This window comes from Anas acuta, chromosome 3 (genome assembly GCF_963932015.1).
Source record: "Anas acuta chromosome 3, bAnaAcu1.1, whole genome shotgun sequence".
NCBI classification, from domain to species: Eukaryota; Metazoa; Chordata; class Aves; order Anseriformes; family Anatidae; genus Anas; species Anas acuta.
Genome location: NC_088981.1, coordinates 110957534 through 110975963, shown reverse-complemented (window position 1 = coordinate 110975963; position 18430 = coordinate 110957534). Strand labels below are relative to the sequence as shown.

Below are 18430 nucleotides of genomic sequence, written 5' to 3'. Positions count from 1 at the left end.
TTACTATTATGGCTTCAGCTTTCTGCCAGACTGAGGCAATTTCACTATCTCTGTGTTAAATGCAAATTCACTTTCCTGAGCTTCAATGTGTCCCTGCTGGTGCTGTTATCTCAGGGACGAGCAGAGGACTGCCAGTTTCTCCCTGCTAATGCCGTTTGGGTACCTCTCATCTGGATTTCCAAAGCTCTCGCTGCGATTTGTCCCCTGTTTGCAGGGAGCCAGTGCTGTCCTTGACCTTCACCCTTCCTTTCCCCTGCTATTATTTGCCCCGTACATGCCACCAGGTGTGATGTTTGTGCCAAAGCCTGGTACTGGAACCAAAAGACATCCTGCACAGGAGGTAGGTTCGCAGCGCTGCACAGACCTGCTGCTTAAAACTATCAGGAGTCAACAAGCTCTGTCCTTTGGCAAGGATTCATCAGCAGCGGGCACCGCGATATCCTAACGGAGAAGGGAGCACGCAGCCAGGAGAGCAGGACATCTACAGAGCACAGCGTGATCCTACAAAGGAACAAAAAAGAAAAGAACTTAAGAAAAAAAATGAACCCAAACTCCAGGAAGATGCAAACCTAGCTGACTTTAGAGGCAGCAGCCATTTCCTTCACATCAAACATATTTAACACGTTTCATAAATAAAAAAAGGCAGCACTGTTAGATAATGGGACAGTCCGTGAACATTGTTTTTAAAAATTAGTACAAAATACATAAAAATGCACTAATTATGGCAGGGAAAAATAACAATTTTTGCCAGATAAGAAAAGTTCGAATATCCCAGCTGAAATTTAGTTGTGAGATACTAATGCCAAGCTTTCTGAAGTGATGCTGGTGAAGGGCTTTTCCACCCACCACTGCACCCCGTTCACTCCTGCTCCCGTCCTGCATCAACTGGGTGGACGTGTGGGGAGCCAAAACTGTAAACGGCTAAAAAAACCTACTAAAACTCTTCTAAAATGGATCGTTTCCCTGATTCAGCCCAGAGCTCAGCTGCACGGCTGTGCCAACACCATGGAGAAGGCACCATGATTCTTACACCACGCAAATGAATTAGTAATGTGCCCGCTGCTGTCATACCTTTTATCCAGCAGTGAACCCCAAGTCTCTGTAATCACCAACACATTTATTTTGAACACCTCAGTGCATTTTACAACAAGATTGATTGTGTTCCTTGACATTTTACAGTCAGAGATAGCATAACCAGCAATTAACAGATAAAAATGAACTGGTTACAATTTGAATCCTAAATGTGATGCAAATTGTTTTTCTTGATATTCTTTCCTCAGAAACCCATTTCGCCCAAAAATAAGTCCAAATAAGTGTAATTCAAAATACCAGCTCTGTTACAGTGAGAATTTCTCTCAGTTGAATGCAAACAATTCATGATTTCACACTAAGCCTGTAAATATTCCTACACTCCTGTAGCCTGCATACAGCTGTCACATCTGGTTGCACCTCTACCTTTCCTAACATTTTATTTAGAAACCAGTGACAGTTACCAATGTGAAATACAGCCCCGCTGATCATCCTTGATACAGTTCCCTCAAAACACTTGTACCTGTTAATAGCACTAAGGAGAACTGAGTGATGGGAGCGTGCCTGGAAAGCAGGATTCATCTATGAAGAAGCAAGATGAAAGCAGTGCTTTTGCAGATTAGTTACTTAAAAGCAGAGCAGAAAACACAACATTAGAAGGTAGAAGTGCCTAGGACTGAATTGGTTACTGAAACAAGAAAGGGTTCTCACCCCAAGACTGGCAAAGAAGGAGAAAAGGTCTCTCTAGGTCTGTAATGCAAATGAAAGGGAGCTCCAGGTGCCCACTAGAAAGATTAAAACTTGAACAATTTATTCTGCACGATGTTGTTAAATACCTGTAAGGGTATGATTTGTATATTAGCGTGGTTCTGGCCTAACCACAGGTATAAAGATGTGTAATTTAGAACATGTTATTTGTTCTGATGAAGTACGCCGGAAAATGTCCTTGGAAAGATTATTCTAAAGGAACATTGTCATATTAAAAATCCTTATTTAAAAATAGCTGTTTCGACCAAATCAGTTTTAAAACTGAAAGGCTCTCATCAAAAGGCCTTTTTTGATGCACCTTGTTTTGCTTTTCCATGTTATTTATGGCCCACAACAGTAACAGCTGCTTCAGCAGACATGGCATGGTAGCCACAGGTAATTCCCACTCCCTTTGTTGCTGTCTTTATCCCCAAATTGTCACTGATCTTTGGCATTCCTCAAAGGCTGGAGCCACAAGGAACTCCCTGCAAGTCCTTCCCCTGTAGAGCAGAGACATTCGACGTCTCCTGCCTGATGGAAATACCGTGAGCCCTCCTGGCTTGATTCAGCCAGGCAGAACAGATGAGTTACTCCTGTCTTGCACACAGTGATCCTGTTCACACACCTCATAGTGCTGTCTGCTTTCCTGCAACAGTACGATATTGATTCAGGCTTAGGTCATTTTCCACAAAATTGCTCATCTTTTATGAACTTTGTTACTAATCATCTCCCAAAAGTACAAAGAAACCCCAAAACACTTTTACCGTAATGGCAAGAAGCAGATAAAAACCATACACATTTAGCTACTGATCCTAGGCTGTACCACATCCCGTTTCAGGGGACTGAATTACATGGCAGTGCCTCACTAAGCCTTCCCATTAAGAAATGTTGTGATAAGATCTTTTTGCTAGTTAATTAGTGATTAGTGAGTAGTGATCCTGGATTAAACAGAATTTTAAAAATATTATGCTTATGAAGTTAACAGCAAGCATCTTCAAATTATTCTTTGTCCTTATTATGTTCCTTGAATATGAAAATATTCAATGAAAGTAAAGAGAAACTCTACAGAGCATCTAAATAATGACACTACAGCAAGTCTCCCCATCACACCCATTTTGTCTTCTGCCACTCTTTACCAGGTATGCATAACTTTCTTTCTGACCGTCCTATGTTTTTACTAACATTGTGTTTCAAACTGACTTGAAAAGCAGATGTCAAAATTATATGGCAAATGAAATTCTGGGAACACCAAGCTGTTCTCACTGCAGGGACTAGCAGGTCTGTGAAACTGTTTGGTGTTTAAGGAGAAGCCTGCCTTAATGCAAGTGTGTATTTTTAAAGGACAAAATGTGTGCTTCCAATAAGCATGACCATTGGAAATTATTGCTGTCATTTCATATATAAAAATAAATAGCTTGAAAAGAGAACGAAAGGAAGGAAGGAAGGAAGGAAGGAAGGAAGGAAGGAAGGAAGGAAGGAAGGAAGGAAGGAAGGAAGGAAGGAAGGAAGGAAGGAAGGAAGGAAGGAAGGAAGGAAGGAAGGAAGGAAGGAAAGAAAGAAAGAAAGAAAGAAAGAAAGAAAGAAAGAAAGAAAGAAAGAAAGAAAGAAAGAAAGAAAGAAAGAAAGAAAGAAAGAAAGAAAGAAAGAAAGAAAGAAAGAAAGAAAGAAAGAAATTACAGTAATAATTATCTACCTACCACCCTGGCACTCTGGTAGGCAGAGACAATTCTATTTTGATGAAAATACTACACAAGGGATCATATTTTACAGATGTACAAATAGCTACGAGTTTTTCTGATACCTTTGGTTCATTTGTAGACCTTAATTAAGATTTAATTAATATATTTATAAGCAAATTTACACGAAGAAAATGAAAGTCTTTAAAAATACTTGATCACATAATTCTAGGCACAGAAAGAAAAAGTAAACGTTTAACGTGAAAACATCTCCTGATTCATTTTTAAATGCGATCTCTCCACCTGATGAAACAATTTAGGCAAAAAAGTGTCAAATCATTTCCCTCACGAGAATACCATCACAGCGGGGAATTCAGCTCTTCCAGCAGGCTGTTGCTGTCTGGTATAGCCCCCTGGTGGCCCCGCTCTGCCTTAACCACCAGGGAACAGAGCCGCTGCCAGCTCTCTGGTGCCAGGCACTGATGAAAATACTCGGCTAAAACCCGTCCCCAAAAGTCTTCTTATCCATGGGTGGCCTGGCAGCACTTTCTAACTGCTTCACTACCGATCTATCACAACCACAGTCTCATTAATACTATAGGAGGTGCACTTTTTTTGTCACCCTTATTTATTTGGTGTCCATAGGGAAATGATTAAAAACACAAGTCTCTTCTCCTGGCAATACGCAGGACCAAGCAACCCCAGGCACTTCACAGTGCCGGTAGCTGATGTGATACAGCACGGAGTGGTTAAGCACATTCAGTCCCTACAAGCAGAAGGGAGCTGAACTGGAAAAGCACCATGCTTGGCACCCTTACTAACCCACAAGAGAGAGCAGAAACTTTTAGTGCTGTTCAGCACTTGTAACTGCACGTGTACTTCCTAGGGCAAAAAGAAAAAGAGCAAATGAAATAATTGGCACTGCCATCTCTCAGGCAGGGCTTAGCTCTGCTCACCTCTGAGAAGCATCAAGGCCCTAACCCCGAGTGTATAGGGAACGTGTGCGTAGTGATTGTTAAGAGTAGGTTACTGCAGGAATTATTTCATTTTTCAGATTTCCTTTTCAGATCCAGGTTAGTTTTGGATTGTTCTCTCTACCGTAGAGCATTCTGTACTGTCTGCTGTTAATCTTCTCTCTGTTGGAGAAAAGGGAACACAGAGACGAAATGTGAAAATCGTGATTGCTCACTTTCTGATTAATTCTCATACATCTGAGAGTATGTATTTGTCAAACAACATACAAAAGCTGTTGTTTGGGTCCTCTGCTTTCTGAACTAAAATATAACTTTATGATATTCATCATCTCTAACCTGGTTTTATTTTGTTGATGTTTTTGTTTGTTTGTTTTGTTTATAGCACCTCACAGCGACAAGGGCCTGAAGCTGGAAGAAAGACCCTTTCGTTTCAAAAATATAGCAGTTCAAACAAACCCTATTCTCATCTTCTTGCCATCCAGAAGTCTCATGGCCACTTCTCCTTTGCAGGACAATTTTCTGAAGGAAGCTGGAAGTGAAATTTCTGTATGAGTGGCATGAATTTCTCTTCCAGGCCCCTTTCCCACTGTAATCAGATACGAGAAGAGCTCATATGCACTTCAGTCTTCTTGAGCCCTTTATCCTGTAATCCAGCATCTTACAGGTACCCTGTCAGGTAGAAAACAATCAAATTAGGGTGTTTTTGTTGTTTGTTTGTTTTGACAGACAATACCTGGAATTTTACCTTGTAACCAATAGTCTGCCACAGATCCAAAGATGCCCTCACCTTTTGTGCATAACAGACCCTTAAATTTCATATCAATATATTGAACTCCAAAATTTGTCTGTGACTAAAGAAAAATTTGCATTTAGCTAAAAAATATGTCCCAGAAAGTTGCCACGTTTTGACTTGAACACCCCCAAGGACAGTGACTCCATCACCTCCCTGGGCAACCCATCCCAGTGCCTGACTGCTCTTTCTGAGCAGAAATGTCTCCTCATTTCCAACCTGAACCTCTCCTGGCACAACTTGAGGCCATTCCCTCTGGTCCTATCACTGGTTACCTGTGAGAAGAGGCCGAACCCCAGCTCCCCACACCCTCCTTTCAGGCAGTTGCAGAGAGCAACGAGGTCTGCCCTGAGCCTCCTCATGCACTAGTATTTATTTATTTGTTAATTTACATTTGAGCTTTTCTGTATGTTTGACCTCACACTCCTTTTGAGTATTGTGTTCACACCCTGACCCAATTTGACAGCTCTTTAATGCACCTTTTCCAGTGCTTCAACATCCTGTTGTAAACAGTTTCAAAACCTGTGCAGTGACTGGGCAGCTCTGCAACACTAAGGACTGGCAAGTGCCACAGCACACACCTCGCAGGAGCACACAGTTAGCTTTAAAAAGGCCTCAGGGACTTCACAGCGTGTTGTGCCCTATGCAATAAACCCAGACCGAATAAGTTGTTTTGGAGCACTTCTATATCACATTTATGTGCTTTATTCCTTGGGTTTAAACGTGATCTTCCAAGGATATCACAGAAGAAAAAAAAAAAAAAATGGGCATGTATCTAATTAGCTGATTTTCCATCTTTAAGGAAAAAAAAGCGGTCCCCAGGCAGGGGGCAGCTCCCCTCGCCCTCAGTCCCCTCACAGACGGGCGGCCATTCCCGCCACCCTCGGGATTGGCGGAGAGCCGCGTGACGTCACGGCCGAGCCCCGCTGCCTCCTGGGAGTTGTAGTCCCAGCGCCCGGCCCCTGTAGGCGCCGCCCGCCGCGTCACAGGGCTCCGGGCGGGCCGGGCCGGGGCGCAGAGGCGGAACGGGGGCCGGGAGCAGCAGGCGGCCGCCGCTCGCTGCCGCCGGGGCCGTGCCGAGCCGCCGGGAGGGTGAGGTCGGTGAGCGGCGGCGGCGGGCGGGCCGCTGAGGGAGGCGGGGGAGATCGGTGCGGGCGGGCCCGCGCAGCGAGCGGCGGGGCGGGCGGCTGGTTTCGGGGAAAAGCGGCGCGGGCGGGCGGCTTTGGGCGCTCCCTTTTCCCCTTTTCTCCCCGTTTCGCCTCATTTTGCCTCGTTTTGCCCCGCGGGGCTCCCCGCAGGCTCCTCGGCTTCTCAGAAGGGCAGGGAGCTGGAGCTGTGCCGCACCCAGCAGCCCAGCCCGGCCTCCGCCATGGCAGGGGGCTGCGGCACGCCTCAGCACCCCGGGGTGCCGGCTGTCGTGGCCGCCGGGCTCGGCTTTCCCTTTCCAGGGCTTTTGGGGCGATGGGGAGCGGCTCCTGCGCCCCAGGGAACCGCCCCGGTGGCCCCGGAGCTGTAGGATCCCAGCGCGTCCCGTGAGGCGATTTTGGCATCGCCCTGTGAGGGTTGCCCGGCGGGGATGTGGCGCTCGGATCACTTAAAAAACAACCAAATCCCGCTTTAGTTTTTCCACAAGTGGCCGTTGCTTTAAAAAAAAATAAAAGATTGAGCTTAGAGAAACACCAGGTAGGTGATGGAGAAGGTGACTGGGAAGTACCTCAGGTGTGCGTTTGCCACAAGGCGATGCGCCTAAAGTTGGCCCTGACAGACTTTTATGATCAAATCCTGTCAGCACCATAGCACAAGTACCACATTCATGGAGCACCTGCTCCCCCTCAGCAAGGTAACCCGCCTCAGTGCTGAGCTGTCATTTTTAGTTGCAATTTTTTCCTTAATAGCTGACCTAAATCTCCTTTGTTGAAACTAAGCTGCTTATTATCTTGCCCAGCAGACCTGGAGAACAATGGAGCAGGGCTGTCATCAACCACCCGCTTTCTGGTCGCAAGTTTACCCTCACAGTCTTCTTCAAATGAAATTAACCCAATTCTTGTGTTTCTGTGGTCCGTGAACTCAAGGAAACATTTCCATCATCACTGGACTGTGAAACTCAGAGCTAGGAACAGAGCTCCAGTGGTAGGATGGTAATTATCTCCCTGGTGTGTAGCACCCCTCCTAGAAACATTCCCAAATTATACGGTCGTATCTTGCAACTTTCTCACTGAAATTACCAAATTACTCAGCTTGTGATCTGCTGTTAAGCCAGATCCTTTTTTGCCATGCACTTATCTACGCAGTTACACCCAGAGAAGCTGTGGGTGCCCCATCCCTGGCAGAGCCCAGGGGCTGGATGGGATTTGGGCAGCCTGGGCTGCTGGGAGGTGTCCCTGCCATGGCAGGAGGTTGGAATTAGGTATCTTTAAGTTCCCTTCCAACCTAAACCATCCTTGATTGCCTGGAGAGGTATTCACACTTCCTTCCTATCCCCCTTTACTATTTTTTGCACTCGTTATTAACTTGATAAGGAGTCATCCTGATCATCATAACTGTCTAATTTTAGTCTCTTAAAATGCTTTTCATCCACATTTGGGATCAGCAACAAATCGTTAATTAAAATCTGAAGTAGAGCCAGCTCCTTCATGTGGTGATAACCCTTCCAGTTTGACTGTTGACTTTCTCAAACGCTTTCTTGTTTTTCACGTTTCCTACTAAAGCTGCAGCTCATTCTGGGCCATGACTTTGTAGCTGAGCGAAATCCTGTAGAGAATCTTAAACGAGGGGACCATCGATTCCTTTGAGTTGGCTTCTGTGCACAGAATAGGGATTGCTTGGAGCTCAAAAATTAGAAATGTGGGTAAAATTGTGAGCCCCTTTGAAGTTTTGGTGCCTTGTGTATGGCTTTTGGATGTCCCAAACACTTAACTGTCCCAGACTGCCTTAACTGCATTAGGGGATGTTGAAGCCAGTGCGTCATTGATACCCTCTCACAGTACAGCTCGTGCCTCAGGTAGATGGTTCTGTCCCCTGCCTGTGTTCTAAGTTCTTTTAAATCCTTTCTCATACATTTCCTCAGAAGAATCTGCTTTGACTCTAACTTGGTTCAAAATTGCATTTGCTCTTTTAGAGAGCTTTCTGGAATAACCAGACAAATGCCTCGTTCTAACCCACTTAGTACAGGATCAGATTTATAGATAATACATTAATGCCCTGTCATACTTGTAAGAGATTACTTTAGCTGGTCACAACTGGGCCACGAAGCTGAGGGTGAGAGGCGATGTTTCGAGAAATTCTTAATACTAAAAGTCATTCGAAAATATCCTGAGAAGCAGCAACCTGTCAATTAGAATGAAAGGGCTGGTTTTGTGATGAAAAAGCAGCAGACTAAGCCTGTAAAAACAAACAAAACCTCTTTTAAAATTGCATTTCACTGGGGAAACATTATGAACAACAACAAAAGTTGGGCTGTGGATGAGCTTTATGTGTGTGTTGACTTCACCGAAAGGAGGAGTCCAGCGTTGGCAGGGCCATAAACTAAATAATCCTGCAGGTGTTTTGCTCCATCTTCCACAATAATCGTTTTTTCTTTCCATTCTGTTTTGTTTAGATGCCTCACGTCAAAAAATCATGGAGCTAGGGAAGGCGAAGCTCCTGAGAACCGGCCTTAATGCCTTACACCAAGCGATACACCCTGTGCACGGCATCGCCTGGACAGATGGGAAGCAGGTCATCCTGACTTCCTTACACCTCCACAACGGAGAGCCAAAATTTGGTGACTCGAGCGTCGTTGGGCAGTTCGAGCACGTTCACGGACTCTACTGGGGCCCGAGCCCCGCTGATGCCCCCGCCCTGCTCGCTGTTCAGCACAAGAAGCACATCACCGTCTGGCAGCTCTGCCTGAACGCCGCAGAGAGGAATAAGCTCCTGGTCTCTCAGACATGCGACATCAGCGAGCCCTTCCCGGTGCTCCCCCAGGGCTGCGTGTGGCATCCGAAGCAGGAGATCTTGGCCGTGCTCACCACGCGCGACGCCTCGGTCCTGCACTCCGTGCATCTCAACAGCTGCAGGGTGAAAGCCGATATCAAGGGCAGCGGCCTCATCCACTGCGCCTGCTGGACAAAGGAAGGAAATCGCTTAGTTGTGGGGGTGGGCAGTGCCCTTCACTCCTACATTTGGGATGAGGCTCAGAAAACGCTCCACGCTTGCTCCTTCTGCCCCATCTTCGACGTGGGGGGCTACATCTGCGCTGTAGAAGCCACTCTGAGTTTCCAAGTTGCTGTGGCTACCGAGCTCCCCCTGGACAAGATCTGCGGCCTCAATGCGGGGGTTGCCTTCGAAGTGCCGGCGAGCATCGAGACCGAATCCTTCCCCTCGCAGTCCAGCTTGTGTGGCGAGGAGGAGTTCTCCATGGACGGGGGCAAAAAGTCACTGGACTCGGAGAAGCCCACGTCCACTCTTCCGTCTCCCGTGGATCTGACTCACCTGCTTTCCAGCAAGCAGGGGGCCGACTGCAGCCCCCTGCTTCACCTGAGGCCCAAGGACTACCTGACGGGAAGCGGGCAGGACTCTTCGCATCTCATTCTGGTGACTTTTGAGAGAAAGGTGACCTCCACCAAGAAAGTGAGCATCCCAGGCATTCTGGTTCCTGACATCATGGCTTTTGACCCCAGGACTCAAACTGTGTCGGTCGCCTCCAACACCTGTAACGTTATTTTAGTCTATTCGCTGACTTCGTCCAATTTGCCCAACATCCAGCAAATTCAGCTGGAAAAAAATGAGAAACCGAAGGGTTTGTGCTTCCTGACCAACAAACTGTTACTGATCCTGGTTGGAAGACAGAAATTTACTGACCCCGCGTTTCTTCCCTCTTCGAGATCAGACAAATACATGATCCGGTTGATGATTAAGGAACTGATGTTTGAAGTGGGTCCTTCATCTGCATCTGTTAATGGGAATTCCTGTTTTAATCTTTCCAACGCTCCTCACGAGCTCCCTGCAGATGTTCACCCTCTCAGTCGTGGGCTCTTGATACCAGACCGTGCTGCCCCGCAGTCCCCTACCAGCAGGAGAAAGCTCATTGAAGAAATTAAGAGCCCTGCGTACGAGCAAAGCTCGTTGTTGAACGTGAGTGACCTCAAAGACAAAAAGCTGCCTTTGGGTTTCCCTCCAGCTCTTGAGGCTCTCGACGCTGAACCAGTAAATCGGGCTGTGGCGTTGTCCACCGCATCGCTGTCGTTTTCTAACAAGCCAACATCTCCTAAAAGGCAGACAGATGGAGCAACCAAAATACCGAATTCTTACAAGAATAACCTGTTAAGTGAAAAGGAAGCGAGTTATTTATCAAAGAACGTAGAAAGACTCTCTGGTAACTTCACCGAATTGCAGCGTCACGTCCGTGAGTTAACCGAGCTGCTAAAATCTGGGAAGAGAAATCTTCCCCTGTACCCATCTTCTCAGGAGCCCTCTTTTATTAACATCACCCACCAGGTAATTAAATATTGGAAGCCTTCATGGCCAAACCCATTCACGGATGTAACAGACTTTGTAAAGGACTGGTTGAAAGCACACGGGGAGGGCGCCATCCTGCACGTGTTTAGTACGCGCAGATTCGGCACAGATGAGTCCGAGAGGAGCCTTATTTTAGGGCTTTCCCTTTTAGATAGGTCTGGTTTCTTTTTGGTGTCCTTCTTCCCAACTCTCCTGCAATTACATCTCAGTTTTGAAGTTCTTTTATTTAAAAGTGTTTCATTTGGGGGATTATTCACCACTGCCTGTCCCCACCTCACGTTTGGGCTGAGCTCGTCGGCTCCGACCCGAGCAGCTGTACCTTGCCCTGCTCTGCAGAAGGTGGTGAGAACCCAAAGAACCCGTGCATCACAGCTCTGTTGCAGAATTAAAATCTTGTATCAAGGTCTAGGATGTTTTCCTCAGCAATTTCTGGAGCTTTTTGTGCAGCAATTCAGGCAGTGAAAAATGCTGTCTATGGGAATTTCTGATTCTCCTGCCCTTTTCCAAGAAGAACTGTAATAATGGGGACTGAAATTAAAAAAAAAATGGCTTTGTCTCTAGAGCAGAAGTCTTGCTAATTAGTATTGAGAGCACCATCTGAGAAGGAGGGAGACCCTTAATGACAGAAAATAATTCAATTAGCATAGCTTAAAGTGGCTTTAAAATCAAATTTCCTTTGAAAGACGCTTTTCTTGGCTGAAAGCAGGTATTTCTAAATCTCATGCTAGAAGGTGTAAGATAGCTAATTATTAAATTGTGGCACAAAACTATTAGTTCTCGTCCAGAGGTGGTTTTAATAATTCTTAGTCGATATTCGTAGCAATTTAAACTGCCATTTCTTTTCAATAACCACTAATTTTGGGTCTTTATTGCTAAAAATAATTATTCTCAACTTCTGTAGCATCATACTCTTAGGTCCTAGACCATATTTCCTTCCTCTCTTTGCTGTTTTCCATTCTAAACATTTAATAATTATAATAACTGTGGGTTTTTTTCCTAGCTCTCTTAAGTCCTATATGTGGGGCATTACTCCAAACAGTGGCCTTAGATATCAAAGTGAAAGTTTTCCTCAGCAAGGCTGCTGTTTTATTTTCCTGAGATGCTTATTTAGAGACCTTTTTATACTTGAGGTCACACAAATTCTGATGATGATTTTGTATTCATATCTCTTTTAAAATACAGTGTGAAATGAGTTACGTTTCAGCTTGTCTTGATGCTGCAAGAGCTAGAGGAGTTACAGTTGCATGAGAATGTTTCATGAATTAACGGCTCCAGTTTTGCCTCCAGATTTTGGTTGGTGATGACTTGTGATAAGAAAATAATTTGATTTCTATGATTGTAGTTGGAAGGCCTGGCAGGGAATGGTGTGTTCTAACTTTAATTGGGGTACATTTGATTCAGAAATCTTCAGCAAGGAAACAGGGATCCTCGCCTTACATGTTGAGCCCTGATCATTTCTCTACTGTCCAGTTTGTTAGGCAGATTTTACAAAATGGTGAGGAACCCCAAAGTATCCCAAACAAGCAGTGTCTGAGAGAGAGCAGTGGCACGTTTATCAGTGCAGGGAAGGAGGACCATGAGTGCATTTCCAGGCTCCACACTTAACACATGTCTTTTTAGTGGATGGACGGGTCTGTGTGGAAGAGGAGTCAGAATTCATCTTGTTTTTGTTGTGCCCCAGAGCTGGGACTAAGGCTTCTTTGGGAAGCAATGTGTGAATTTTATTCTATGCAAAGACAGAGTTTGTAGATTTGGTAACAACCAACCTTCTGCAGACTTCGAAAATGCTTTGCTTTGCCCTATGGGGGACAGACTTTGCAGACATTTGGTGAGTTTAATGGCTTGGAGCCGTGATGATCAGAGGTGAGGCAGGCTCTTCTGATGTGTTTGTCCATTTCTTGTCCCAGAAGCTTATGGACAGGATTTCTCACCTCTTCAGTGGATCACAGAGAGGGAAAGATGGAAAACTTGCTGCTTTACGAACTCCCCAGGGAAGTGTCCCTCGCGGGTAGTAGGATGAGGGTCAGATGTAGCCTGTTGTTTTCCTCAGGGGCAGTGTTCCTCTCCCGTGCTGATGCTGATTTAGCACGTAGTGATTTGCTGCTGTCATTCACAAATCTTCTCATGTTGAGAGCTGAGGCTTGGAAGTATGAATCCTGCAAACTGGTCTGAGTGAAAGTAGCATTTGGCTTTCTGTAAGTGGTGTAGTTGAAAGCATAGCTGTGATTTTGTTTTGATGAATGTCATTTTGATATCTCTGCTGAAATGTACATCACTGTATCTAACGACTCTCTCTTGAATTTACAGAAGCAGCTTTCCAGAAACGATTCAGATGAGAGGCGATCTGTTATTCTTTGTGAGGGTAAACTTCGTCTGAGTATAGTCCAGCAGATATTCAACCTCTCTCTTGTAGAAATGCAGCACGGTACGTTGTAATTATCCAACAATACGAACACTTCAAACACACGCAGCACTCTGAGTGAGCAGTAGCAGTGCACATAACCTGATCTGGAAAAAAAAAAAAAAAAAACAACAACAAGGAACAAATACTGAAAGGTTATTAATAAAAGCTCTTAGTTACAATGTAAAGATTCTTTTCAGTCTAGGCTTTGACTAAGAAGAATCTTTACATTATAAAAAATGAGTAAACTTTATTGTACTGGTCTTCTCCTCCCTTTTTCAAGCAGCTAGTTATACAGAAAAATTACTGTCACCTAGTATTTTAGATGTATTTTCAGCTGTTTTAAATGGAGAAACCTGTGTAATGGGAAGGTTAGAGTTGGTGGTTTTGATACACAGCTTTCTGTATTTTAATTTGTAGTTCCATTATCAGGTGTCCTTTAATAAATCCAATAGTTCTTTATAAACACAACAGTAGCACTCTAAATTTTAGCAGTTTGGTTCGCTCCAGTTCTTGCCGTGAAGGAAACTGCCTGCCTTCTTGCTGTGTGCTCCTCTGCTGCCATCCATTCATCCCATGCACATCCCGAGTGCCTGGGTGTGTGTCAATTCAAAGAGTCTCCCTTCTGGCAAGAGCAGGAGACATGCCTTGGGGGTATGAGCTCCTACTCCTATGTATATTTTCAGTACTGTTCCAGCTGCTCACCCACTGTGTCTGCTGTCACGCTGCAATTTTATTTTGAGCTATAGGACTCGAAGAACTTCACTTTCTGGATAGTACTGAGGAGGGCGTCCCCATTACCACTGTTATTTAGACTTCTCCTTGATAGCTTCAAATGTAAACTTAGCAGAATTGGTTACCCATGAATAAGTAATCATGCAGACAACTAGCCTAATTAAACCTCAGAAAGAAACAGTGTTATAGTAGGTTTCTTTATTATTTTTACAAGTATTACTTGTTAAATGGGCACAACAGGAATGGTAGTTCCAAATTCCTGAATTGTACTGATTTTAAAGTTTGTTCCAAACGAGATATTAAGCCGAAAGATTAAAGGGTCGTGTGCTTTTAAGCTGCAATCTTCTTACTTGTGACATGAAGTTACATAATGTAACTGCAGAAACAGCTGGAAATGTTGCCCTCAACTCCCTCACACACCCCCACCCCGAGCTCAGTGTTATTGCTTCATCAGCTTAACAGATACAGGTAGGGAAATATTCTGGTTTGTGTCGTTTGGTAAAAGTTGGTGCTTCTGAGTCCGCAAATTATTTCAAATTGCAGAAATCATGCTAATAATGATGTGAAGTCAAATAAAAAATGGACCAGAGATGTGAGGCTTGTACAATCTAGAACAATATTTCTGCCTCATGTTTATTGGAATTAATTATATTGAAATGACATAACAGAAGCTGTTTCTATTTTTTTTTAATTAATTTGTCATTTAGTTTAATGTGCTTCATACAGTATCTGCACAGCTTAAGCTCTGTAAAGTAGTCTATGAATACCTAATTAAAACCAAGTCTGGATGGTTACGAGTTCTGCTCAGAATTTAATTCCTCTTCCTTATTTAGAGCGTGCATTTACTATGGTCACCTCTGCTTGTGGAAAAACTGTCAGGAGGCTCATGATTTTGCATGGTTGTTAACTATCCTTTAGTTTTGCATCTCCCCGTGCCTTTTTTTTTGCTAGAAAAACTGCTCTAAGCATACCGAAGCATTTAATTTTAGAAGAAATGTGTTTTATACCTGCATCGTGCCTACTTACAGAGGAGTTTGCAACCAGCTGTGTGTCTGCCTTCACAGGTTCGTCCTGGATTGTTCTCACAGCAGACAGCGAGGGCTTTGTCCCGTTGACGTTTACGTCCCTGCAGGAGGTAGTCGTAAGGGATGCCAGCACAAAAGGCTACAGTGCCCGTTCCTCCAAAACGCTGGACATCATCAGTTCTACAGAAGGCTGCAGACCCGCTGCTTCGGAAAGTCTGGATATCACCAGTTCTTTGGAAGGCCTCAGAGACTGTTCCTCCAAGGCTTTAGACAGCAGCGGTCCTTCGGAACAAGCCAGCAGCAAAATGTGACATTGGGTGGAGGGTTTGTAGTGCTGTCGTACGGTAGGAGACACTGTATGGACTGCGAGTTCTAGGTAATGGTCGGTCTCAAACCTCGGTTGGGTTTCTGTCACTTTTGTTGACATCTAAATTATGTATTTATTTATTTGGTCCTTGGAAACATTAGCTTTTTTTTTTTTTTTATACCGAGACATTTTTTAAATATGCCTCTTGCATACGGCAGGTATTTGTATCAGTGCTTGAAAGTAGAAGGGCTGACAAGCTCCAGAGCTGAAGTTAGCACCTCGGTCTTTAATATCTTGGTGGTTTTAGATGATAGGAACATTGCATAATAAAGACATCCTTGAAAACGCTGCATTTCTCCTTATTTCTGCCAAACACTCAGAAGCTTGTAGATGGTCTGTTGGAGTGCATCTGGTTATGCACCGGTGTTAACTAAGGCTGTGAGCAGTAGTTTAGGCATATGGAATTGGGTCAAAGTAGGGTTGTGTAGAATGTGGGCATGGTGTAGAAGTGAGACTTTGCTCCTCCTGTGCCCACTGCTAATGTCTCTGCTTAATTTTCTGAGTCTGGGGAAGCAGCCCTCGCGTGTGGAAGCGGTGGTGGTTGGCTGACCCAAGCTGGCAGGTAAGGAGAAAATCAGAAGGGCACATCTGTGGAGAAACTTACAAGTTGAGATAAAAACAGTTTAAAAGGTTAAAAGGCCAAACCAAAACACCTCAGTGTGCAAGCAGAGCGGAACAAGGAGTTCATTCACTGCTTCCCATCAGCAGGTGGATCTCCAACAGCTTCATCCAGGGAAAGCTTCATCGTGTAGCACTTGGGAAAACACACACCACAGCCCCAAACATTCCCCCTGCCTTCCTCCTTTTTCCCCCAGCTTTTATTGCTGAGCGTGACATCTTGTGGTCAGCAATATCCCTCATCACCTGGGGCCAGCTGTCCTTGCTGTGTCCCCTCCCCACCCCGTGCACACCCCCACCTCCTCGCTGCGTGGACAGAGGGGGAATGAGAGAAAGCCTCAAAAGAATCAGTGCTCCAGAAGCACTGTGCTTGTCACAGATCCGAGGCACAGCACCACAGGGGCTGCCAGAAAGAAAACTCCATCCCAGCCAGGCCCAGCACATCTTTATAGGCAAAAGGACGTCAGCATATGGATAGCTGTAAGCTTTTTGTAAGCTTTTGCTGGCTAACTTTTATATTCTGGTAAGTATTTCTTGGTCTGCATATTTAAATTTTTCCCCATCACCTTTAAAACAATCATCTTAACAACACTGCCTTCAGTACATCTATTTTAAGTTCTCATAGAGAGAACTGGCAAAAAGGAATTCCAATAACCCACCACCCTGAGAGCCTCCAATTTAAAGGACGACAGAAGAAAAAATGTTCTATTGCCTTTGTAGTGAGAGAGGGAGAAAGAATGCAAGGGTGAAATTTAGAAAACAACACAAGTTGATGTGGCGTGGATTGCAGCACCAGAAAATGCAGTAATCCAGAATCGCTGCCCATAAAATTAAAGCACGGTGACATTAAGCAGTTTATCAGGCTTTCACGGTGGCACTTGACTGGGAGAAGGAATCGAGTGACAAGATTATGGAACTGGAGCTGCTGCCTCAGGACTAATACGATCTCTTATTGCCTATTGGGAAATTTAGCCACCGTCAAAAATCAGCAGCCCACGAAACATTGTATTAAGGCTACACCATCTGCTAAAACAGCCGCTAGCATTTGCCTTTGGTCGTAACAAAAGAGGTGGAGAACTCCAAGGTGCTTGGAGAAAATCCTCCAGACCGAGCTGAATTGCACTTGGAGCTGGGATACCACCCTGACAGGTTCACAAAACGCCACCCAGAATTGCTGGAAGTGTTCAGGAGGGATTTAAATCTATAGATAGTTTTTTCTGTGTCTATCAATACCTGCAGGGAGGTGCAAGAGACACGGAGCCAGGCTCTTCTCTGTGGTGCCCAGTGCCAGGCCAGGAGGTTAAGGCACAACCTGGAGCCCAGGAGGCTCTCCTGAGCACCAGGCAGCACTTCTGTGCTGGGCGGGTGCTGGAGCCCTGCCACAGGATGCCCCGATGGTTGTGGGGTCTCCTCCTTGGAGATCTTCAAAAGCCACCTGGACGTGGGCCTGGGCACCCTGCTCAGGGTGTCCCTGCTGGAGCAGGGGCTGGACCAGATGGCTGGACCAGAGGTCCTTCCCACATCGACAGAATGGTTGCATTCGGTCATTCTCTTTTTTATTTTTTCTTTCTCCATCCCATTTCTACTACCACTGGAAGGTGCTGCGCTTACCTTGCCCCCAGCAGCTCCTGGTTTTTGCATACTGGAACTCCAGCCCCAGCTGGTGGTGGGAAGCGTCATCTTCCAGGAGTGCTCTGTGCACAACACAAGGGTCTTCATTACTCCTCCAGAGACACCTGGCTCTTGGGACCACGAACAAACAACAAACAATGGACCACAGGCACCCAGGGCTCACCAGGTGTCACCGACTACTCCAAAATTGTGTCCAATTTCAATTAATTTCTGATTTCACTGCCCTACAACTTCTGGGCGCTGGATTTATCGTGCAGTTGCCTTTATTCACAGCCACTCTGTAGACAAGGAGCATAACCCTGGGTGCTGGTAACCAGAGAGAAGGCAGAGGGGTCTGAAAGGTGGAGGAAAGGAAAGATCGGTCTATGGTTCCCTCTGTGTTCCTCGTGGGAGTTCCTTGTGCTTCCATCCTCTTACATCCTACATCCTCTGCCTGGTGCTCACCTTTCCGAGCAGTCTATCAGACCTGTGCTGGGTCCACAGCACATTCCCTTCCGTCCTAACACCAAGAACTCCAGCTAACACCAGCACCCAGCCCGTTTTCTAGCTGTCAGCCCCACTACCAAGCTCCTTGCCCTTTTGGCTGCACAGGCAGGATAACTGAGGTACGTCTTCCCCGGCTTTCACAGCGTTGCTTCTGCCAACAGCCCGGCTGCAGGGAGTCACCGGCCTCCTGCACTGAAATCCCACCGTGCTTGCTGCAGCCCCTGACCATCCCGTGTCACGTCACTGCATTCTCTGTTGATCTGCATTTATAGGATCAGGCAGGGGGTTGGGGAGGGAGAAGCTGAGCGTGTGAATACCTGGTAACCACAAAGCATTAACCGATTCTCCTTAGTTTCCTTTTCTCTGCGTTCAGGTGTACAAATCCACAGCTTTGACCCAGTCGCTGATGTCAACCCAACAGCCCTCAGGACAGGATTTCAGGGTGTTTCCA

General features: G+C 45.5%; 1 protein-coding gene across 2 annotated transcripts; it reads left to right on the top strand.

The window, feature by feature from the left end:
* The first annotated feature begins 6168 nt into the window (after positions 1-6168).
* LOC137854832 (WD repeat and coiled-coil-containing protein) lies at positions 6169-15529 on the top strand. Of its 2 annotated transcripts, none has more exons than XM_068678737.1 (4): positions 6169-6313; positions 8815-10694; positions 13023-13140; positions 14916-15529. In XM_068678737.1, exons 2-4 carry the CDS (start codon positions 8835-8837, stop codon positions 15185-15187), a joined length of 2250 nt encoding a protein of 749 aa, XP_068534838.1. In that variant the 5' UTR covers positions 6169-6313; positions 8815-8834; the 3' UTR covers positions 15188-15529. The 2 variants fall into 2 exon arrangements, with proteins under 2 accessions (XP_068534838.1, XP_068534839.1); XM_068678738.1 differs by having other exon boundaries at positions 6197-6308.
* Positions 15530-18430: the final 2901 nt, after the last annotated feature.